The 25136-nt window shown below is 42.6% G+C and overlaps 2 protein-coding genes across 6 annotated transcripts in view; one reads left to right on the forward strand and one right to left on the reverse strand.

The window, feature by feature from the left end:
- MAPRE2 (microtubule associated protein RP/EB family member 2) overlaps nucleotides 1-12460 on the forward strand; it is a 104916-nt gene extending 92456 nt beyond the window's left edge. For all 5 annotated transcript variants that reach the window (XM_061995330.1, XM_061995327.1, XM_061995329.1 and 2 more), the window contains 2 exons: nucleotides 2523-2681; nucleotides 9527-12460. In XM_061995330.1, coding sequence (XP_061851314.1) covers nucleotides 2523-2681; nucleotides 9527-9598 — 231 coding nt within the window. In that variant the 3' untranslated portion in view covers nucleotides 9599-12460. The remainder of the gene's footprint in view (nucleotides 1-2522; nucleotides 2682-9526) is intronic.
- Nucleotides 12461-16069: 3609 nt separating this feature from the next.
- The window catches only part of LOC104564160 (ethanolaminephosphotransferase 1), a 41365-nt gene continuing 32298 nt past the window's right edge, over nucleotides 16070-25136 (reverse strand). Inside the window, exons 6-9 of the mRNA XM_061995149.1 lie at nucleotides 23400-23448; nucleotides 21031-21211; nucleotides 17208-17390; nucleotides 16070-16170 (exon numbers count right to left, since the gene is read on the reverse strand). Of these exons, the coding sequence (XP_061851133.1) occupies nucleotides 16105-16170; nucleotides 17208-17390; nucleotides 21031-21211; nucleotides 23400-23448 (479 nt within the window). The 3' untranslated portion in view covers nucleotides 16070-16104. The remainder of the gene's footprint in view (nucleotides 16171-17207; nucleotides 17391-21030; nucleotides 21212-23399; nucleotides 23449-25136) is intronic.

The following is a 25136-nucleotide window of genomic DNA, read 5'->3' on the forward strand; positions in this document are numbered from 1 at the left end:
TCATGGATGGCAGCTAAGGGAAATTGGAACATCTGAGCTTCCATGCAATTTGTAGTGGAAAACTTTTGAGTAGTGGGTCTATCCAGACAGCTATATTTTACCACAGGGCTGCTTAATGAGCTATTTGCAATAATCGTAAGCCATCCGTAACATTTGCAACTTTAATGTCTACCAACAATCTTCCAGGTCTCTCTTAAAGTGGTCTTAGCCATTACCTTGGTCTGTGATGGCAAATGAAACACTTCCAAGGAATGTCACTGTGCACTGAAATGTGATTACCCCATAGCACTGAAATGCAAAAACAATCCCTGCTGTGGTTTTGGTCTGTAGTCTGTGCTCTCTCAAAGAGTCTGAGCGTGGTTGAGGAGACAGCACAGTCCAGAGTCCATTACATACGGAGAAGTGACCTTTGCATGTGGCAAATGATCCCAGGAACCATTGATTGTGTGCTACCATGTGCGTAGTTTCTGAGAACAGCACCGTCTTGGCTGGGTGCCTACAATATGTGCTTAGTCTCCAACCTGGCTTTGCAGTAGTGTGAGTATTCGTATCCTGCCATCAGAGAAAAGACTGGGTAGTAAAAACTGCCATCTTTCCACTTGATTAACTGGATTGCAGAAAGGTACTTCTGGTCCAGAAACAGAGCACAGGAGTTGATGTGCCTTGTTCCCCGTACAAACACACCAAAAGATTGATCCCACAGAAGGAATAAGTAGATTGTGGATATGCCAAGTAGCTGAAGAAAAACAAATTAGTGTGTTGCAGATGCATATTTGATATGTAAATGAAGAAAAGTATTTTTTGTTATTAAAATATTTGGTTATTTGGCTATTACTTGGTTTACTGTGTACTGTAGTTAATGAACTATGTGCACATACGCATAGTTTAATGATTCTGTTTCTTAAAATGGCATGAATGTGATAGAATGAAAACAGGAGAATGTCTTCATAGTGAAGGGGCGATGATCTGAGCTATTAGCTGCCAGTGTTTCAGATGAAGTTCATTGTTTTCTCAAGCTCTAAGAAGTACAGAGCAAGAGATCTGCAAGCAGTTATGTTCCCATTCTGTCTGAATGCAGGTGTTCCTCTCAAGGAACATGCTCCTGCAGATCCAGAAGATGTTAAATGTGAGGTCTTCATCTGTAGACCAAAATACTACAAACTCTTTGTTTTTAGTGCAAACTCTCAAGCTGCTGGTCAGAAATGTGTTAGTACGTGAACGAGATGCTCTGAGTTCATGCCCTGGTAACAGGTCAGTTCTTCTGTCTGACACCTCTGAGAGCACAATGAATGTCAGAAAAAGGCATCACTCGCTCGGCAGCTATGGAAAAACGAACTGATAGGATTTAGTAGGTTGTCAAAGCATTGTTTGAACTCTGCTGGTACTTTTACTAGTGGGAATAGATTAGCTTGCAGTACAACTGGCAGCACTTTACTTTCTTGTTACGTACTATAGGTTAACTGAAATACAGCTTGATGTGATTTCATTTATTTAGTATGTTTTATTCAGCCAACTCATCTGTGTAACTGCAGGCCTTAAAGTGAGGATACTAATTTGGCTGTACTTTGGATGCAATTGGGGTCAGTGTGTTTACTGTAGGCAGCTTCAGCCGTGGTTATTTCTATTTGTTGTTACACCGCTGTCCTCTGAATTTGAGCCACTTACACGTTATCCTGATGTGTATACCCCGTCGGACAGTAGTTTATCTGTTACACTCCTGCAAAACTGTTCTTTTTAAAAATATATATGTGTGTGTTCATATATGTATAAAACATACATTGCAACATCTGTCATGATTTATATGAAGCTTACTCATTAACAGCTATTTACAGCAGTCCTGGTAGTGAAATTGAGACTGGCAGTATAGCTTGGAGACTCTTGTGAACAAGGTTGCAAAGAGAAAGATAACTTGGCATTTGAGAGAATTTGTTGATAGAAACAGAACTTCAGAGTCCACGGTGTAGCTGGTCATGGCACTAGTGCCAAAATGCAGGTCTGTAGCAGTGTGGTAACTGGAGAGGCAGAGGTGAAAAAACACCACAGTAGTACTCACATTTGCAACTTGAGTACGTTTTAATTCCCCAACTAGACCATTCTCCTTGATGAGCTTTCCTGATAGTTCTGCTTCTTGGGCAAGGAGATATTGGGGGTTTCCCAACAACTCTTTGTTAATCTGGGCAAAATAATGCAAGTACTAAGCTGAAAGTTTTATTAATTACCATTATGTGACATTTCTGGCCACTTTGTTAGGAAACAAGTCTCAGGTAACTCTGATTCCTGGGTTTCGATATGAAAGAGCACTGAAAAAACCTGACCTTTAAGGATCAAGGTTTAAGATGTATCGAAGAGGTGTAATGGGGGAACCTGATTTATTATTCTCTATTGTGTAGGGTTCAATCTAACACTTCAGGAAAAAAAGTGGACTTCATTTTAAGCAATGTAATTCAGTATAATCTTAGATGGAGTTGCTTTGTCTATAGCACACCTCACAGCTGATGTATCACATCTTGGTTTATATGCAGGTACATTCGTTAAAACTTGCACTTGAAGGCGTGGAGAAGGAAAGGGATTTCTACTTTGGCAAATTAAGGGAGATTGAACTTCTCTGCCAAGAACATGCGGGAGAGACTAATGACCTTGTCAATCGGCTAATGGAAGTCCTTTATGCTTCAGAAGAACACGTAAGTTCAAGCTTAATGTCATCTATTTGGTTAAAACGGCTTATTTTTGTAAAAATGTATTGGCAAGGTATTGGGTCATGTCCTATGTTCAGGTCAGCAGAGATGCAGCAGCTAGGATTTCCATGCTTACTCCCCCAAACAGGAAATTTGCAGTTTCAAACAGCAGACTTTTCAGCTTTAGGAAGGGATTCAGGAGGCTGGATGTGTTTCACTGCTTCAGCGTAGGTTTTGTATTCGAGGTTTGCTGAAGTTGATTTGAAAGGAAAAGGGTGGGGGGGGAGTGGTCACAATTTTAAATTGATTTCATATGGGTCTGAGCCTTGCTTTTGTTTTTTGTCTTTTGCCTTTCTGCAGAAAGTCTTTTACTCATGTTCTTTAACGTGTTGAAAATCCCAGGGATTCTGACAGAGGTGCTGTTCAGTGTCTGCAGCTGTGAACCTTCTCTAGCCCATATGGCTGTGTTGTCATGTATACAGTGCGGGTTGCCAAATACGTAATTATATCTGCAGAGATAATGCTCTTCAGCTTATTTTTTTTATCCTGTTGCTCTAGGCAGAATTCTTCCTTGTGCAAAATCTCAATAATCCTCTATTACCAAAACTTCAGAAATGTGTTGTCTGCAAGATTAAGCAAGAGTATCGTTGCATCTTAGACGTAGCGCTGGAGATGCCGAACAAAGCAAGAAGCTGCAAAGGGTGCTGCTTAAATTCCTCAGATACACTCAGGGATAATGATTCAGTTGAGATTTAGCTGAACTACTCCCATTCATGCTAACTAAATCCCTGCATGCACTGCACTGACATTTGACCTTTCAGTCTCCAGCAGATGATGGCCTTGGCTCCAGAGTGTATGAGCATCAGTGTAATCCTTTAGCAGCCCTGTGGTACTGTCGGGCCTCAGAGTTGTTCTCAGGAAGCTGTTGGCAGCAGTGGTCAGCTGACTTAAAGTGTTGTATCAAAAGTAGTGCCCAAGCAACTAGTGACTCACATGCTGTTCTGAAAAAGACTAGTAGAGCATAAACAAAAGTTGGGTGCAAGAGGGACAGAGACTTGGGCCTGTTGCTTGGATGAGAAGTGACAGGGGAAAGAGGATTTGTTCAGCAGTGCAGGACAAGTGCTAGAGAGGAAAAGGCAGAGGAAATGGTTATTTTTCACAGGAATAAACAATAACCCAAATTTGCCAGGCATGTGATAACAGGCTAAAAGAATTACATATATATAAATTTTTATAGATTTATAGTGGTCAAAGAAAATGTCTTCTGGATTCAAGAACAGTGATTTATTTATAAAGCAAAGCCAGAAAAATTCCTCTTCTCTCCATACCCCTACTACATCTGTCTGTCTTTTGGCTTGAATAGCAAGTGATTCCCCGCCAAGGAATGCATTTGTTGCTTTTCTTCCTGCAGTTTTCCTTACTGGCAAAAATTCTTCTACTTCAGTCCAGATCTCAGTATTTTACCTGTTTCCTTGCTCCAAGCCTCTCTCTGTTGAAGGCATCACCCATGCCCGCATGTGAGCTGCGCATGGCAGCTGTGCCTTTATCAGAGCTGTGCCTGCAGTTGGAGTAAGTCACTGCAGCAGAAGAGCTACTCGCCCAGGGAAGAGTACAGAGGCCATTCCTTGCCCAATGTTATGGTACTTTTTAGTCGGAGGCTTGATCTGCTCATCTTCTGGGGTGCATTTCCACCTCATCTTAACAGATGGACTGTAATTTGCTGAGGAAAGACCCCAGTGCATTAGCACTAAACCAAAGACCGTGGTTCCCTTGCTGACGAGGGTCCTACTCCCTTTCTGTTTTCAGACTTTGCTGTCTCATTGCTCTTCTGGTTTTTCTCTCTCAAATGATTTTGTCCCAAGTTAAATTCTCTATCTCGCAGCATTTTGCAGGCTAATCCTTTGGTAACAGCAGTTTCCCAATGCCCAGATGGGAAATAGCCCCAATTCCCAAGGCACAGGCAACTCCAGCATTCCTAGTTTCTTGCTAATGAGTTCATCGTAAATCCAGCTTAGGTTTTTGTGGTTTTTTTTTTTTTTAATTTCTGTTTCAGTGTGTCTAAAGTATTCCAAAGGCAAAATAGGGGAAAAAAAACCCTACATTAATTTTCAGGATTTGTGACATTTGTAAATGACACTGTGGCCACGAGGCTTTGCTTCGGGATGAGGATGTGCAGCGATGCAGCTCACACGTACTGCAGGAGAGATTCCTGGCCAAGGCCTTGTGCTTGTGTATCGTGATTGAAATTTGTTTTCAGTTCATACTTCCAGTAACTCTTTTATAGTAATCTTGAGCTCTTTCTTCCTAGCTGTAATTTAGCAGGCATCTACTTATTTGACATGATACAGAGATCATGTCCTGTTTCTCATACTAACTGTTCTTACTCAGAAAGGATAAGGCTCTCTTAATTTTCTGTTATGCTTAATTCAACCTTCCTAAAAGAAAAAAGGGGAAAAGGTTTGGATAGCACTTTAAATGGACACATCTCCCAGTCAGTAGCTCATAGGTCTCCCATGAGCACTGTAGGCTGTCAGGTGAATTCTGTACAGAACAATTCAGAATGCAAATGTAGAATTTAGTACCTATAAAAAGCATTCTCCAGAGATCTGATTATTGTAGTATTGCATTGAAAATATTTTTATCAGGTTTGTTGTCACTGGGGGGGGAGTGCTTTGGGGCTTTTTTTTTTTCATAATTCCAAGTCACAGCGAAGTGTCCACCATGTGACTTCAGAAGCTTTTTGTCTTGTTTAATTCAATAAAGACTAATGTTTTTTAAGACAGATTTTTCAGGGGTTTTTTTGGTCTTGGTTTTGCAGTCTTTGAGTCTTACCAGGCAAAGATCAATGCATTTTGGTTCCTTGTTCTTAGAGGCTCCCTTTTCCCTGCTATGATTCTTGTTTAAACCTCATCATTATGTTTCTGCTTATGCAAGAGGATGTTGGCTGATCAGTGTGTACTCATTTGGAACTTTTAATTACAAATTACTCATAATCCTCCTTCTTCATCAAAACCATCAAAGCTGACAGAGACTAACATTAAAAAAAGGATACATTTGGATAGTGGGGACATGTGGGCTCCCATGCTGTGACTGCTATGCACAGCCTTGAGACTTCAGTCTGTAAAGCATTTGGTCATATGGTCTTGCAGCAAGGAGAGGTTCAGACTGATGAACAAGAGGAGGCTATGTGTCTAGTTACGAAACCTGGAGCCATGTAGGTCTTGGAATAAAGCAAAAATGTAGGAAAGCTTTTGCTTTCCTACACAGGCTGCTTTGGTTCAGGTCATGCAAAAATTTGGTGAATTGCTGCTGTTTGATCCATCAGTTGCTTAGCTCAAATTTCCAGAGCAATTGCTCAAAATTCAGTTGTCTGTGTGTCTTTCTACTCTAGCAGCTACTACATCTGCTGCTTTTGGTTTTCCCCATCATCTGGTTTTCATAAAGTTCAGCTCTTCAGTCTACAGGCACACGTGAATAGTTTAAGGCAGATGGATCGAAGGGTCAAAAGGCAGCACCTCCCGTTGTGGAAGAGAGAGATGACCATAGTCATGTGATCCAAGACAGAAATAAATGCTCTAAATACATCTTCACTACTTTCCTTATTAGGGGATGCTATTCAAAGAGATGCCACAGTCCCAAGGTAATTGGGCATAGTGAGTCTTGTCTATGCCCTTTCATGTATTTATGCAAGCTGTACATGCTGAGAAGCACATGTCCATGTCTCAGAACAACTTCTGAGGTAGTCACGTAAGATTTACCCTTTCCATCAAAGCCTGCTAAGAGCGGAGCCACCACTCTTCAGAACTGCAGAGGAGACTACAGAATCACAGAATGGTAAGGGTTGGAAGGGACCTCTAGAGATCATGTAGTCCAACCCCCTGCTAAAGCAGGTTCCCCTTGATCAGGTCACAGGCAGGTTTGGAAACTTCCAGAGAAGGAGACTCCATACCCTCCCTGGGCAGCCTGGGCCAGGGCTCCTCACCCACACAGGAATGAAGTTTCTCCTTGTGTTCAAGTAGATCTTCCTATGTTCAAGTTCGTACTGCTACCCCTTGTCCTGTCGCTGGGCACTGCAGAAAAAAGACTCACCCCATCCTCTTGACACTTGCCCTCTAGATATTTATAAGCATTGATAGGATCTCCTCTTGGACTTTTTGCCAAGCTAAACAGCCCCAGACCTCTCAGCCTTTCCTCATAAGAGAGATGCTTCAGTCCCCTGATCATCTTGGTGGCCCTGCGCTGGACTCTCTCCAGAAGTTCCCTGTCTCTCTTGAGCTGGAGAGCCCAGAACTGGACACAGGACTCCAGATGAGGCCTTACCAGGGCAGAGTAGAGGGGAGGAGACCCTCCCTCGACCTGCTGTCCACACTCTTCTTGATGCATCCCAGGATGCCATTGGCCTTCTTGGCCACAAGGACACATTGCTGACTCATGGTTAGTTTGCTGTTCACCAGAACTCTCAGGTCCCTCTCTACAGAGGTTCCTTTCTGCCCAACTCCCAGGCCAATGAAGATCTTGCTGAGATCTTGCTGAAGACCTTGGTGTTCCCAAGCCACTCCCTATGGTTAGAGGCTCTTCCTGTTATATGCATGTACATTACCTATAAAGCCTGTGTGAATAGGCTTTCTAATAGGTTCAGATCCTATGGAAGAGGTACTTCTGAGAGGAGGCCACCTCAGCACGTAAGGAGGGTCAGAGTAGGTGGGGTTAAGGGAGCACAGCTCACCATGGCTAAATGAGCCCTTGCTCAAGGGGCCTGCAAGGCTCTTGCTCCTGTTCCCTTGCAGGCCATCACAGAAGTCATGATTTTAGATACTAGGCACAACACTGTTTTGACATGATGTACCTACTGTAAGCAATGAGCCCAAAGGGCTGCAGCTGCCCCGACTGATGCATTTAGCTTCTACCTGAAAACAGCACCAGAGCAACAGAACATTTGCTTCCCGTTGAAATTTGGCCTCTTCTGTATATGGTAAACAGCTGAATATTTCTGTTTTGCCAGCAAATATTAGGAAATTTATTCTTCTGTTTGTGTCCTGTAGAAATATCATAGAATCATAGAATTGTTTCAGTTGGAAAAGACCTTTAAGATCTAGCTCATAAAAGATCATCAGGTCCAATCACTAACCTCACACTGCCAAGCCCACGGCTAAACTAAACCAGATCACTCTGCACCTCAGCTATGCATCTTTTAAATATCTCCAGGGATGATGATTCCACCACCTCCCTGGGCAGCCATTTTCAATGCTAAATAACCCTCTCAGTGAAAAAGTTCTTCCTAATGTCCAACAAAACTTCCCCTGGTACAACTTATTTCCTCTTGTCCTATCATTCATTACTTTGGAGAGGAGACTGACCCCCACCTCGCTACAACCTCCTTTCGGGTAGCTGTAGAGAGTGATGTCTCTTCAGCTTCCTCTTCCGCAGGCTAAACAGCCCCAGCTCCCTCAGCCACTCTTCACCAGACATGTGCTCTAGGCCTTCACCAGCTTTGTTGCCCATGTCTAGACATGCTCCAGCACCTCAATGTCTTTCTCAGGGTGAGGGGACTGAAATTAGAAATAGGAATATTTTATTGCCAGAAGGGAATTTTCTTATTGCTGAAGCTGCTCTAAACTATTCTTAGGAGAACTCAAATGTTGGTGTCCTATCTTTTTTTGTTGTTTTTTTGCCTCAGGTTTGAAAACTTAGGAGTATCAATTTGTTAAAGCTTGTTATTCAAGCTACTTGCTTCTAACAAAAATTGCTGGGAGCCAGAGGAGTTCCACAGAGGTAGCACATTAGGGTTGCTGCATTTTGAATGGCACTCAGTGCCTCGGAGAAGTGTTTTCCTTCTGAGCTGCCTACAGTGGAGTGCTGCTAATGCAGGGCAGGAAGTAGATGTGGGGCATCTTTTCAGCAAACTGTGCTCTTGAAAGATGGAACCTACTTGAGAGAAAAACTGTAAATGCAGATGTATTTAAAGGGAGTACAGAGGTAATGGTCTAGGAGTCAGCCAGCCTTCTTGAGCTCTGATACATTCAGACCAACTCAAGACTCAACCAGGGCTGTTATCTCTAAACTGGAAATTGTTTGAAACTGGTATCACCTGCAGCGAGGATCCAGCCTTGCTTTCGGCCAGAGGTGGTTCTCACAGTGACAAGTGTATATTCAGAGAGAGGGGCCTGGCAAATGCGTAACAGCCATTTGCAAAAGGGAGGTGTTTACTAGTAATTACTGCTTTTAACATTAGCTTTGTAAATCACTGAATGCTGGGATAATTCTTTTATTTTTTCCTAAGAGAATGTGGTTGTATTTTCTGGAGACTACTAAACCCACCATTTTGGTAACCTTTGATTTCCGTTTTAGCGTCAGTATATTATTTTGGCAAAGTATATCTGACCTCAAAAAGGGGTGTTTAATACTTCAAGCAGGTGACAGCAAAAGTGTTTCAGGGTATGAAGACTGTGTGAAAACTATAGCAGACAGGTTCAGAAATCCTTGGTCAAACTGAAAATAGGAGGACACCAAAGTGCCACGATACAGCATCTAACTGCTGAGCATCTCACTGCTTAGATATTCAAAACGTTCACTTACCAGAGCAGCTAACACTCAGTGATGCTGAAAAATGAGACTTTTTCTGGAGAAGTATCTCTACTACTTACGCATTGATTAAAAGTGAAGCAAATACATTTTCTTGCAGTATTCCCAGATGTTGCCTTTCTCGGGTTACAGCTCGTTCTGTATTTCTGTGTGTGAAAATCAGACATTAAGCTTTAGGCTACGGCGAGCACCGCGGGGAGAGATTATCTGAGATTATCTGAGAAGTACCTTCTGCTGAAGAATGTTTTGGTGTCTTTTTCTCCCTGCAGGAGAGCCACACAGAAGAGCATGAAGGTGAAGAGCAAGTCCATGAACAGCCCCAGCAGCAGGAGGAGTACTGACTCACCCGGCGTCTCTGACAATTTTCGTTTTGTGTGAGAACTTTCTTCTGGAGAACGGAACATGTGTGGCCTCAAACTTGAAATCAGTTCACTCCCAGTCTGCCATTAACATTTATGTACCATAGTGAGTACCAGCCAACCACCGCATTCTGTACCCATACTTTGCCAAGATGCATTTGCAGACGTCTTCTTTCAGTGTATCTTCCCAAGAGGTTGTAGGGCTACATCACCTACTGTACATCACTGCAACGTCACCACTTGGCTGCTTGAGATTTGTTCTGCTCTTTAAAAAGAAATATATATATTTATTTTTTTTTCTCTTTTGTCTTAAGTATGATACACTTGTAACTTGTTCTGACATATTTATATTGGCATTTTGTGTGGCAAGAAGTACCGTACCACTAGCTGTGTCTCTCACTTTGTGGTGCTTTTGCGTTTGCTAGTACATCTGCCCTGGGGCATGAATTTGGTCAAACAAGCAATTGGAATAAAGGGATACAGCAGAAGTCATCCTCAAGCCATAACGATGAGGTGTGTTTGAGGAGGAAAATGCTCGTGTTGCTCACGTTTATTCCTTTCTTGCCTTTGCAAAATGGAAGGCAGAGCATCTGTTTCACTAGGAGAGGTTTTAAACCCCTGTGTTAGAAAGCTTGTTAGGAAGCTGCATGGTATGTTTTTTGGCTCATTTCTGGAAGAACAGACATCCACTTAAGTTTTTTGAAAAGCCTCCCAGTTTCCTGGCTGGTCCCAGCCTCCAGCTGCAGCTCTGCCCCCGCAGAGCTCACTGCTGATGGAGGTGAGAAATCTCCTTGACACAAGTGTAGCTACAGGACGTGATTTCTGCTGTCATACTTGGCTTCCCACCCCTCAGAAGAGGAGAAAGTAGGCCAGCCGTTTCTTCTTGCTACCCTTCCCCCCTCTGCTGCCCTGGCCATGCAAGTCTGGAAAATGTTAATTTCCTTACTAGTGCAAGGCATGGGGAAAACCAGCAACAGCCCTGGCTCTGACCCCCCTGAGCTCCCTTTAAGTGGGTGGTGGACACCTTACAGGTGTTGAGGCTGCTTCCAAAGTGCAGAGAGGCAGTGAGGAGTCCTGGAGAGAGAGCGTACATCAGAGGGGGCCCAAAGCTGGTTCTGCGCTTGGCTGAGCTTTCCCCAGCGAGGCCAGTGTGGTGCAGAACCAGATCTGCCCTGGAGATGTCTGCAGTGGGAGCGTTCCCTTCTGGTGCACTCCCATCGCCCTCATCTGAGTGATGGTATTTTATAAACAGAGGTACCTTGAAGGATATAAAGCATTCCTTATTTTTTCTCCTCAAACTGCACATGGTAGTCTCTCTGAGTATTTAATGCTTTGTGTTCTTGATCTCTCACCTGGTTTTCTTGATTCTGGATGGTTATGCTTGACTTAGCATGTACATGGAAGTCCCAGCCCAGCTGGCACTTGCTGAAAAACTCCAGAGCCTACTGAACAGCAAAATCATGTTAGACCTTCGTAGGCTCCGAAAGCCTAAGTTCCCAGCTTATGCTGCCATAATCAGTTAATCACCCCCCGACACACACTCATACACCCATGCAGTTTTCTGTTCCTAATCAATCGTTTGCAGCTAAGTGGCTCTTAGGTAAACGTTGAGAACCCTGCTGTCATGTTGCACCACAGACAATATATAAAATACTGTTAAGCACTAGAACAGGTATTTCCAGATCCTTGATCTTCTCCCCGCTGCTCAGCAGTAAAGCTTCTGGACCCTTTGGGCTGAAGTCCCAGCCCTGCCTCTAGCATTGACCTCACGTCCTACCAGGTGATAAAGTGAAGGTTCTGCAACCTGCAGGCCAGCGCTTTCCTTTCCTGTTTCAATTGGTTACAAGTTAAGTCTGGTTGATAAAAATGTGTAATATTTCAAAATAAGTATTTCTAAGAATCACCACGAAAGGGGGAATTGTCATTTTCGTTGTATTTGTGTTTATTAGAAACATATGTACTTATTACAATTGTCATTGTAATAAACGGTAGTTCTTCATAATGCTGTTGAAGAGCAGTTACTAATTTTTTTTCCAGACTCCAGGTCCTTTAACCTGTATGGGATTTCCGATGGGGCAAGGAGTTTGGGATCAGGCTACAAACTTAAATTCATCAGCACCAGTCTCTGCTTACTGCGGGTCATCCTTCTGCTGATACTCGAGCAGATGCACAGAGAGCATTTCAGGAGGAAATGTTTGTGTAAAGGTACAAGTGGTTGGGTTGCTGAGCTCGCCAGAGGGTCCGTAGCCAGGCTGTTGTGCCTCTCTCCTTTTTCTTTCCTCTTTGAAGCACATTTAAAAAAAAAAAAAAAAAGAAACAATTTTAAAAGGATATACTTAGTTTCCTGAAAATTCCTTATGTCCTATTTCTGGTCTGAGGACTGGCCTGTAGACTCTCACTGCTTGTACCAAGGGGGAAGTGACTGAGGGAGGGAGCCAAGGCAGTGAAGTACCTCATGGGCACTAGAAATTGGCTGTGCTGAGGGGAGAGCGATGCTCTGAAAGGGGAACAAGTTGTCCTTCTCCCCACCCCCATCCCCTGTGAGAAACCCATCCTTCCGTTATGGTTTTAATATGCATTTGTAATTATCTTTACTAAATAGCACACCATAAAGCTTTGGTTATATATTAAATGTAAACTGAAAGGAATGTAAACATATGTATTGTTAATTATAAATAGATAAGTAATGACATAATAGATACAAAAAGTCTTATTCAGATGTATCAGTCATTTTACATTATCCACAGATTGTCGCATGGTAGAGTAGATTTTTGTCTGAATATGTGAATAACTTGACTTGCCGTTTATCTTTTTACATATTTAATAAAAAAATATATGTTAAAATCTGTCCAGCTCTAGAGACTATTGGAAACATTCTAAAATAACACTTCTCTGGTTTAAATCTGCATTTTTGTTTCAGTAGTGACTGCATGTGGGAGCAGGAAGATAAAGCAGGCTTTTTTTTAAACAAAAAAGTTGACTTCCTGTGTGTATGTAGGTGGGATCTGTTTCCCCAAGAGCTCAGCAACAGGATCCCCTTCTAGAAATTGAAGAAAAACAAAAAGCATATATGTATGTGCACATAAACAGAACGTTCTTTATGGTAAATGCTTTCTGGCTTCAGAGTCCTAAATCTCATATTGTGTCTGTTTGGATACAGCAAAAGTAAAACTCTCAGCAGCCAGGAGGCACAGAGAGTCCTATAGCAAGGGCACTGAAGCCCCCAGTGCTGCTCTTGCAGTGGCCAAGTATCCAGGGATGAATCTTCACTGCACTACCTAAAAGCCACCAGTGCATTAGATGAAAATATGAGGGCTTTGGAAGAAAAGGGGGAAACTTCACCCTAATCCTCACTGCAGCATGAGTAGTGTTACTGCAGTAGTTGCTGCTTACTCTCCAGGGATTTGAGCAGCGTCGGGACGTCTTGCTGCCATGGGTTGGAACTATCTGGTTGTGTGCCACAACTGAGAGAGGTCAGCCTAGGCCTCATTGCTGCCTCCAAGTATCCCCAGGGCTGAAGCCGGGGCACTGCATGGCCCCACTTAGGGAAGCTTTCTGGTAGACAGGAGTGGTGAGCGTGAAGCCAGGACCAGAGGAACCCATTTTCAATCTGAGTGCTCAAACCTAGGAGAGCAGCAGTATTACTTTTCATAAGACTAGAGGGGATGGAGCACTGTAACAGGCTGCCCAGATGCGTTGTCAAGTCTCCTTCTCTGGAGACATTTAAAACCCACCTGGATGAATTCCTGTGTGACTTACTCTAGGTGGTCCTGGCAGGGAGTTGGACTGGATGATCTTTCAAGGTCCCTTCTAACCCTTAAGATTCTGTGAATCCTCCACAGCCCTCCCTCCCCTGGCCCCCCGCAAAAAAGTCATACATTTTCCAGTTCAGATAGTTGAAAACTCTCTGCAACTACATTGTGAGCAATGTTGTGACCATCTTCATACCATTACCTGACTTTTCAAAATAAATCTCTGACCGTACTGCCTTATGAACAAGGCATTTTTATTCTCATTCCTTGAACAAGTTACCATCTCAGATTTGTAGCGACAAGGTGCTTTAAGAAGGAAAGTTATTTGCCATGTCTTCATACAGAATGTGAAAAAGCTGTCCAGAGTTTAATTTTGTTTCAAAGTGACACCATATTTCTCTTTAGAAAGGTATAAGTGCAGGCAGCTTGTGGCAGTTCAAGTTTGACAATTTCATTTAATGAAATGTTTCAAAATAGTCCATTACAGTGCATCAGACTGTGCTGCTTCGGTGACCTTTATTTCCAACTGTTTCATACGTAAGTGCAAGACAGAGATAAAAGGGAAGCCTGTTCACGGAGTTCCTCCAGTAAAACCACATTCAATCCAGAGGTATTTCCGTTTGGTTTATTCTGATTTTTTTTTCATCAGGACTTCCTCCAGATACATTTGATGGACGGGTTAAATATAAACTGTTGAAACAGGTGAGACTTGTGTAGCAGTGTATTTGCTATTGGATGTCATCTTTAATTTCCTCTAGCAGTGAGATTGCTGGGTGCAGGCCTCCGTCAGACTCATCATTCCCCTTATAACGCAGTCAGGACTGCCTTTTTTTAACATCCCTCATCAAGTTAATAGGCATCACTCAGGCTTACTCTGAGAAACAGAGTGCTTAGGCAGTTAGGGGAGCCCTTCCAGCCACAGCCTGGGAGCTGGGCCGCAGCAGGCCCATGGGCACAGGAGCTACCTTTCTGGGGCTCAGGGTGGCAAAATCTCCAGACCAGCAGTAACAGGATGACTCGTGTCTTCTGCCTAACTCTGGCCTTAAGCAGCTTGAACCATGAGTGTTTATGTTCCTTTGGGAGTGGAGCCCTCAACATGCTTGGTAGATGGGACGTGCATACTTTCAGACACACTTGTTTGGTAGGTGTGATGTGCATACTTTCAAACTGTAAGAAGCTTTACAAGTTGGCCTGGTATTTCTGCTTTGTGCAGAGGGGGAGCTGATGTGCGGGCTTGTCTCCGAGGGTTCCTGCCCTAAGGGCCACCAGGGGAAATCAGCCCCTACTACTGACCTTGTGGTAAGTCAGCTACTCTTTAACAGGCTTAAACTGAAGCTCTTCACAGATACGACTAGTCGGTGCTCAGCTAATGGTATAACTAGGAGCTACTGACATTCATACTGACTAACATCCTAGGGTACGTTAACCGGGAGAAAAGTGATCAGGCCAGTCATAAAGACAGAGAAACGCTGGAAGAACTGAAAAAAGGTGGAACGTAAAGGCTCAGCAGCTCAACAACTATGCTTCTGCCCTGCTTCTGGCAAGTGAGATAGTTAACTGGTTGATAAACATGCCACTGGGTCACATCCCTCTGTGCAAGAAATATAATCTAATGCTTACTTTGGGGAAAGCGGGTGGATTGTTTCATTAGTGCTTCAAGGCCACAGAATCCCTCTGGCTAGGACAATGTATGCAGAGATGAAACATTCTTACTCCTTCCTCCAAGGCACACAGAAAACCTACATATATTACAGAGGAAGTGAGCAGTTTACATCTGCATGCAAATGTGTAATGTTTTAAAAAAAGCTTTTCTTATCTCTTTTTTTTTTGTTTGTTTTGTCATATGTTAGACCTCAAGAATTTGGTTCAAGCACACAGGCAAATAATTATTTGCTTAGCATTTTGCACTCGTCTATGAGGTTTGAATAACCAGTGTTGCAGTGAAATAGTCAATCTTTGACAGGTTTGTTGACCAAATTTGTTCTCAGTTGGTTACTATTGTAGGGTATATTACTTGCTGCTCCCAAAATATATCAACGTGTTTGTTACTGCCTAAGTATAAAGGCCAGCTGCTGCTGTATGGAGCCTGCATTTCTGGCAGATACAGGTCAGCTGAGACTCAACACTGGGGGAAAAAAATCCTATGTTTCAAAAACACTTCACTGTACCCATAGCTTTCTGAGCTCATTCTTTGTACTTCACACGTTCATTTGAGGTGAGGAAAAGACTGAATGAATGTACAGAAGACCTTCAGGAGGTTGTATGGAAGAAATGAGTTGTTAGAAAATAAATATGGGAAATGAAGCAGGCACAGATGTCTGAATGGGGAGGACATACAGGGAGGGTGTGCGTTGTTGTGACCCCACTGGTGACTAGGCTGGGCAAAGCCAGTGCTGGTTATAAACCATCAAGGATCTTATGTAATCCAGCATGGATTTATCCAGGATTTTGGACACAGTGGCTAAGAAGAAGACAAAAGCTTCAGAGAGGGTAGTGACACAGCATTGCCGAAGAGAATAAATATTTTCAGCAGAACAACTTTGTAAACAGTGCTGGATGGGAATCTTCCTCTGAGATGAAGCATTTTGCTGCATAGCTCATTGTCGCAAGTGGTTTGGATATCTGGACTATTCTATTCTTTGGTTATTTTAATCAGATTAATTCCAACTATTTATCACATCAGAAGAGCTGCAAATCTCCACATCAATTGGTACAGTCTAATCATGATGCAGGTGTTCACTCTTGGACGCGTTTCTTCAGGGAAAAGATGTAAATGTTCAAGTGCTCGCTCAGCTGCTTCCCCTAAAGAGAAAACACGAAGATTAGCAACCAGATTTGTAAGTGCTTCACAATTCACTGTCTCTCTTCTCCCAGTCAGAGAGGATCTGGCCACAGTCCTCATGTACTTGGGGACCTACAGGTGCATGGGGACCTACAGGTATTCAAGCAAGAGAGCTGTGGTCTTCATACTCCTCTTGTACCACGCTGATGGGAACTTCCATCACTACAGACCAGATTCCGAGATGATACAAGCTGTGAGGGAGCTGGGCTCTGTCAACGGTGAATTTTGACCAGGTAGTTCCATCCTGGCCTGTATCCTCCACCAACTGGCCTGTATCAGTGCTGGGGATAAAATCTGCCATGATGCCAATGTCTGCTGATAAATTCTTTCAAAGAAACATCCTTGCATTTCAATGGTATATCATAAATAAAAGAATGCCGACCAATTCCCTGTGAAACGAGATCTCTGCCATGCAAACTGTTTTAACTAAAAACAATTCTAGAGATTATTTGACAATACTCTTTAAAAAAGAGGACATTAACTGAGGAAAAAAAAAAGAGCACCAATTCAGATGACAATAATTGATGAAACTGTTATCTAGCAGACACCAAAGTGTGCTGGCAAGACTGCATAAATTGGAAAACCATTCACGTCTCCAGCTTGAGAAAGAGACGAAAAAGATTAGAAATTGGGACATCTATTTTGTTTGCAGATTCAAAGCAAAGTTAACCTTATCTTAGAAATTCTAGTCATGTCACTTTGCATATCACCTTCCTATTTTTTCAGTCAGGTAACCTCAAGAAGAAAGGGAAAAGAGGTGGGAGCATTCATGCTATGTGGGTCAACTGCTACCATACCAGTCCATAAATAGTCTGAGTGTGATGGGTTCTAAAGACAAAACCAATCTGCTACATTGGAATAATTTGAGTTGCATGTGCAAAACAATAGGCAGACACTCTCCCCCCACCCTACCTCCCCGAGAACTGAACATCCAGATTCCAGGACACCTAGCAAGCATTCCCAGAGCCCATCTTCACCCCCGCCCATGGCTGCTCACCACGCAGACGCCATAGTGCACGTGGGCAGCCGTGACCAGCGCGGTGAACACGGCGAGCACCAGTTCCTCTGTCCAGCCCAGCAGCCCCGAGATGGCCGCGTAGACCACCAGCGCCAGCGGGAACAGGAACCAGTGGAAAAGCTCCGGCCGGGTGCTGCTCATCTGGCAGATGATCATCTTGCACTGTCGGGGCAAAAGGCGCCAGGTGAGAAGCGTTGGGGCAGCCTCAGAGGCCAGGCCAAAGTACGTCCTTTCTCTCTCCAGGTTGCTTTTGATGAGGGCAAGAGCTCAAAATGGGGCTTCTTTCTGGTGACAAGACTACCAGAGATGCACCCTTGTGCCTCACTGTCTGTGAGTCTTCAAGGACCACGTTACAAGTAATTTACGCACTTTTTTCTTTTCTGGAGACGGTGTTTTGACACACCTTGCTTTACAAGCTGAAGCACATCCTCACAAAAGGAGAGTTTGACATGTCATGCTTCCACACAGGCTCATAAAGTCACAGTCTCAAATCAAATGTGCTACCACTTAATCACTGGGAAAGCGTACTGGTATTTTAATCACATGGCGTGAAAGAAATGTATTCTAGTTCATTGTACAGGAGGGAGGGAAGGTGATATATGCCATTTCTGAATCCTGTTTTTCTTTTCTAGCACTCCTTCATGTACTAAAACACCATTTTCTTGGCTCGATCATGGCAGTGGGCTCCCTGGAGATGTAGCTGGGGGCCCAGAAAGGGATCCCACTCAGAATGTCAGCAAAAACATTGACTATACGGTGCATGGTTTAACCGAAAACAATTAGCATAATTTTACTGAGTTCTTGAAATGCAATGAGATGAACTGACTTGAAATTCAGACTTTTAAAACTAGTTAAGCACATCTAAGTGTTTTACCTGGTTTAGACCCCTTAAGAAATGTGTCTTATATACACCAGGCCCTTTACAAAATATAAAAAGGAATTTGGGACCATCTGAAATATTTTATGTATCCTGAGAACCGCAGAAGAGTGAAAAAATCATTCCCTGTGCAAGTGCCTGAAATCCTGTGACAGCAGCAGTAGGTGTCAAACCATAGGGAAAAAATACCGGCCTTACTCTCTGTGCTGTGGAAGCTGAAGAATGCAAAACCAAAACATAAAAATGTAATTAACTGCCAATAACACAAGTAGTCAGCATTTATACCTAATGTACATTTTTTCTTACAATGCGTTATCAGTATGATTATGAATTTTTTGAATAACACTGGTTTTATGATTCCTTTGGGAATCATTCCAGAAGGTATCAAAAATTACTAAAGCAATCCATGTGCTCTAATTCTTCTGGCTGAATAATTGCACCTGTCCAGAGTTTGGATTTCACAGTGTTTTAAACTGTTATTACACCATGTTGAGTACAGTAATTGTACTTTGTAATTTTTTGAAAGGATTGCTTATTAATATTTGGAACAATTCACCTTCAGTGTGCCAAAAGACTGGACAATGGACTATGCCCTGCACTCCTCCCTCAATTCCTTATTTTCCCTGATCCCGAGGCACTGACTCTCACGCTACAGCTGAGGCAAAAACAGCATTAGGAGATGAAAGCACTGGAGTCCGGAGAGGCAGATGGGAAAGAAAAGGTAAGGCTGTGGGACTATGCCCTATGCTTTTCCATCCCCCTTGCCTAGATCTGGCAATGCTATCCTGACCCCACTGAATTTAAACCTCTAGCAGCTGTGGTTTGTGCCCCTGGGTAGGTCCTTAGCATTCTCTCACTCACCATCTCCCCAGAGAGGTTCCTCATGAAGCCCCTCCTGAGTCTGAGCTGCCCCTACTCATCAGCCACTGCTCTCTTGCTGTGGTGATGGCTGAAGGTCCCCTCCATAGGACTTGGCCACTCCACCCTCTCCTCCTGGACTCAAACATGGGCCTCTGAGAGCTTCCTAAGTGGGTGGGACCTGTGACAGTTGTACTTTGTGGTATTTTGCTGTATGTTTTCTGAGCCTTGCCCTACTCATCCTGGCATTGCATAGCTATGAGGCCAGGTCTGAGACAGAGTGTTTAGCCCAGGGGCTCTGCTGGGCAGCTATGTCATCAAATGCATGAGAAGTTCAAGATGCTGGCAGGTAGAGAAATACAGGCTGCAGATTGTGGTCTACAGAACAGATAATGGAAACCCAGTGCGCCAAACTATAATGGAGAAGAAAAGCATTGCCATGACAAGCCTTACTCTGATGCTGGGGGAAATGTGTGTAATGGACCAGAGGAGGTGAAAGGAAAGGTAGGCTTGGTTTAGCATTTTTCAAATGCTACAAATTCCAACTAACTCTCATACATTGTGAATGCCTGCTCTTAAAATGTTAACGATTTCAACTAGCACACATATATTTTAAATTCACACGTGCCTCTAACACTGCAGCAGATGTTTTGGGAAAAGTTAAAACAAGGCCTGAAGAATATGCATTGCACTCAATGTCTAATAAACTGCAGTCCAGAAAGAAACTTATGGTTGGCTTTACTATTTTTCCTCTTCAAGCATCCTGCTACAATTGCTCTCGGTTGGTTAAGATGTGTGCGCAGAACTTGCCATCTGCCAAACATTGAAAACGCTTTCCCCACTGGTATGAAAGAATTGTATTTCTCAGTTTAGAACCTATGCTGTTCTCTTAAGAAAAAGGGTTAGCTTAGGTAACAAAAAATGCTTACAGTAAGTCTTACACATGTGAAAGTAACTTTTGTGAGACTATGTCCTTAAAATGGAACGGTTTGGTGACCCTCAGAAACATACATTTATGGGACACATCTAACAAATAACACATTTGTGATTTCTTTTCCATTCCTGAATGCAAATTTCTAGAGGAGTTAAGTTTTCCTCTTTTAAAATCCTGCATTCTCAAAGATGTCTCTCATAATGCAAGGCACTTGAAGCATTTCACTTTTTAACTCACGTTGCTCAGTGACCCGATTTTAGATGGTGTCGGAGACAATTTTCTAAAATGACACCGGTCGCTATCCTTTGGAGTACTTTAGGGTATCTTTTAGGTACACTATCCAAAGGATACTAAGGTATCCTTAGGAGAACCTTTCATATTGGCTGCAGCTCCCTCGCCTCTTTCCCGGCAAGAGGAGAGGCAAAGGGCCTCCTCCAGAGAAGAAAGCCCTGGGTTAACTGCAGTGCTCAGCACCGCCGTCTGGCTGCCCATGTTGTGACTTCACTGAAGTTCATGTTGCCTACAGGCATTAAAGGGGGGAAACTGGTCACAGTGATGTGGTACAGGAGAAACTAATCACTGGGCAGAGAGCCATCACAGGGCCCCTGAATCTCTTCACAACTTCCCCTAAAAAATGCTGCCAGTGGTGTGACTTTATTCTGAATGATGAAAGGAAACATGGGACCAGCTGAACTGCAGGACGCAGGAGTAGATGTACCACACTAATGGGCACAACAGCAGGGGAAGGCTACAACCCTCCTACTCCTGCTGGTAAATCTGTGCTGGTGGTGAGCTTTCTTTTACTCAGACAAGTCCCCAGATCTGCCTATATATAAGGAAGTATCTGTTATATTTCTGAAGGGAAGGCCTCGCTAGGGTTTTCTTAAACGCCCTGAAAAAAGAAAGAATGCTCATAAAAATCTTATGCCATGTTACAATAGGTATTGCAGTACTCCAAGTGTCCCTAGGCTAGACATTTGCTGTGGTATATTTTCCTAAGACAGAGCATAACACAGAGGTAGAAGAGCTGTGTGATTCTGATGAGTTTTAGCTACATTTCTGTTCCCTTCTTTTTATTAACCTAAAAATACAAAGCTATCTCTAAATAATTCCACCACCACAAACATACTTACAATAACGTTTGAGAAAGCAACCCCAACCATCCATAAAAACAGTCTTGGTTGCTTTGCTAATATGTTGCCTGGAGACAAAACCACCCAGACTGTAAGAAGAATGAACAGCAACAGAGGTGACACAAGAGGTAGGAGTCCTTCATACAAAGAGTCATTCTTCAGTGTTTTCTTTAAATATGCTCTGTAAATAAATACAATGATTTTACCGAGTAAGAAAACGTATCCATTCTATTTCTGCACAGTAACTTCAAACTAGCCTGAATTCAGAGCAGGAATTCAACTTGCAACACAACTACCTGTGCAAATGTGCTAGATATTTTACGAGAAATTGTGGGACACTCAAGTATGGTTTTTTTCTGGGGTAAAATAATCCTGGTTTATCCACATAGCTTCTGGTCAGCTTCACCCACTCATCACTGGCTGGCAACGGACCACTAAGCTTACACAAAGTGAGCTGCAGTGCTCTGTTGTAGCTGCTCTCCAAATGCAGAGCGTGCAAGCTCGCTGTGAATTCCAAATAGATATTTTGTAGGGATGAAATATGAAACATGAAATTATTTCAGCCATTACGCCCCATGTTTTCGGTGGCAACGTTCAAACACATGGCTGGCACGCACTGTTGATATTTAGGTCTAGAGGTCACGCTGTTAGACAGTCCTGTCCCACTGCCAAAGTACGGCCTAAGGGGGAGGTGCTTTTTTCCACTAACTAGAGTACAATGAAATTAATAATGCATTGTGTTTTCTTGGCTATTTTAAGCTGTCTTTTAAAGGCAGTAAATATTAAAGGTAGTAAATTACTAGTTTTTGTCAGCTAGGAAAAGGTAACTGTAAAGATCAATAGACTTTGCACGTATCTTGCATTTTTCTCACACAAGCAAAACTGAGAGGTTATAAAAGGAATAAGAGGTTTAATTTACTGAAGTTCATTACCACTAAACTGTTTCTTCATACCAATAGTTGTGAAGAGCAATTCTGTGTTTGAACTGTAGTGGGAAATGTCCTATTTAAAATATCTGAACGTTTGTATTTATAGAAACAACTAGACAAAAATCCAATAAACATCTTTCTCATTTCAAACAAAAAAAAGAATGTTCTTCTGATAAAATCACAGCTGAGAACATGCAGCATGATGAAAAATGAGAGAAGATGATTGGAAAACTCAAAAATCCCTCACCACAAAATAGCTTGTGTGTTCATCCTTCAAGCAAACCTCATTGGATGTTTAAAATTACTGTGCTCTTCAGATGAAGGATAAACTCACTAGAAGGCTTGAGAAGAACCATGTCAAATGATGACTTGAAAAAGAAATCACTAAACAAAAGTCCTGACATAAGAGGAAATCAAGCAAAACCTAAATGTTCATTGGGGTAAATGCTGATACTGCCAGGGACCAATATGCCCAAGGTACTTTCCTCCTTCTCCCAGTCTTCCCTGAACTGGAGTGCCTTGTACCACTAGTCTCCAGCCCCCTCCCACTGTTCTTCCCAGCACCCTGCCCCAAAGCCCTGCCTTTCTGCAGGTCTTTAGCCTTTCCTGCCCCACATCTCCTGACCCTCCACACTCCTCCTGCCCCAAACTCGGCGCTACTCATGCTTTTATTAACTACACTGAGTACTGTGACATGAAAAGGGCTGTGTGGGAGTGATGAATTGTTGTCTTATACTCTCTCCAAAATGTGAATGTTAATACTAATTTCCACTGATTCCTGAAGACGAGCAGTGACAGTCCCTCCTCCAGGACACTTAGGATCCGAAAGACCTGATGTGACAGACAAGCAAAGTGAGCTAGCAAATACTAGTGGAAGGCAGGTGGCATTAAGGAAAATAGGCCATCGGAGGATAAACTACATGTGTACAAAATTCCTAGGTGCAGCAAGCCAGCTCTTAGGTGTAATCACAGCTTGCCTCCTGCCTAGCTTGTATCTGATGGCAATTATCTGCAGACTTCATACAGAGCAGAGTTTTGCAGAAGGATCTGGAAGGTAATATACTACTAAGATAATATCATGGAGTGCAGGATGCTCAGCTACAGAATTTTACCTAGCTGTGGTAGAAGTTACAAATCTCATTTAGCTGCAAATAAAAGTGCAGTGTAACTACAGAACTCTCATCAGTTTACTGTGCAGGACCCATATGAGGCTGGAGCATGGAAAGTGAAAGGAAAAGTGGAGGAATTATAAACAGGAAAGAAACCACTCATATTCTGAAAACTGACCAGAAAGCCCTTTTACTACATTATCAGTACAACATCTGGCTGAAAGAAGCTAGGCTACTGCAAACATTGCATTTATTTCTCAAGTGAGTAAACCATCAAATATGCACAATTAAATGGGAGGGGATAAAACTTACTTAACGTTAAGTAACTCACCTGTGAATGTTGTATAGTGTTTGTGGAAAGGAAAGAAATAAACTGAAGCCTGGAAGAGAAAAAGATTCATTTGTAATTATACACATTCCTGCTACATTGATGACCTCAGAGCTTCCTCATGTAATAACAGAGCTACTCTGCTATTTTAAAAACAACTTGGTACTCCTCCTGTACCCATTACAGTATACGAACCGAGTTTGGAGGCTTTAGGAAATAATATAACCTTCCTCATGTTTCCAAATGTTAGCTGCTAGAAATAGTCGCTGATACAGATTTTCTTGTCTAATGAGTGACCAGAACAAAAAGACTATTAAAAACTCTGATATAGTTAGTAGGTAGGGTCAGTTATTTGTTACACAGGTTCCTCTGCTGGACTCACGAAAGATCACAGGCCCATTTTGCATGACCTACTCTCTGTTTATGCAGAAAAAAACCCCTTTTTGTTTTAAAATGTTAAAATCAAAACCCTTCCAGTGGATTATATAAAGACAACCCCAAACTAGGCTGCCCACATTACTGGGGAAATAACAGGTTTATAGTTCAATATACTAAGGATCAACTAACATTCTTCTTTGCTGATACAAAACCTGAAATGAATCCATTTCTATGCTATGGCCATCATTTGAATGAGCAAAGGTGTTTACTTTTTTTTCCTAACATTTCTGGAGTGCAGCTTTAACTCCCTAACACAAGGAATTCACCTCTGCTAATGCTGTGCCTACCTGCATTGCTGCTGGTATTGGCAAAACAGCTGTCAGCTGCCTGAAGGCCCAGCTGTACCCCATCTAACACCCACATCCAAAATACGTTGGTCCACCCAAGGGTCAGAGAAGACCTCCAGTAAGAAGTGGAAGTTCAAGGTTTAAACAAAAAAGACACAGTATCAGTCAGCTTGAGTGAAAATGTGAACCACAGAATCACAGAATCTTAAGGGTTGGAAGGGACCTTGAAAGATCATCCAGTCCAACCCCCCTGCCACAGCAGGACCTTGTGCTCCCCTGCAGAGCTCTTTGGTTTTGGTTTGTGTTTTTTATCTGCTTTCTGTACATTGAGGGATTTTTTCCTAGTCTGTTTGCTGCTTGGAGATTGCTCTGGGTAGCATATTTCTGCCCAGTTTTTATATTTTAAGGCATGAGGACTGGTTTTGGTGCACCAAATGAATACATAATTCCCATTTTGCTATGGGCAAGAAAAGTATTCTGAAGTTTTAAACCTTCTGTTTTTACATTAAAAAAAAAATCCCATTTAAGGAGCACAGTATGCTGTTTGCACAGAAAAGTAGCAAACTTTAACCTTCAGATTAGAAACAAGGAAAAATAAGGATGGAGGAAAAAACCGATTTCAAATGATTTTCTACTGGGGCTAACGTGGCACAGCGGCGTCTTGTCAAACATCAGTGTTTACCGTCCAGTCCTCATGAAAGACATACCCAAGTGTTTGGGATACACTGGCCACAGTGGCAACTTAAGAGAAGGAAAACTAAAAACAAAAATAGTGAAGATCAGGCTTGTCAGAAAACAGATGAAGCAGAAAGAGATGCAATAGAGAATCTGTTTCTCCAGCCTTTCCGGTTATCTTTTAAAGAGGAGGAAACAAAGAATTGGGAAAAAAAGAATATCCGGCCTGTAAATAATTTCAGGTATTGCATTTTCACGGGTTTATTTCTTGGTTTTGCTTTTCAAAACAAGAGCTCTGCTGCTTTACCCTGTCAGAAACTCCATATCAAACAGCTGAAGG

The sequence above is a fragment of the Colius striatus genome, chromosome 4, assembly GCF_028858725.1.
Source record: "Colius striatus isolate bColStr4 chromosome 4, bColStr4.1.hap1, whole genome shotgun sequence".
NCBI lineage: Eukaryota > Metazoa > Chordata > Aves > Coliiformes > Coliidae > Colius > Colius striatus.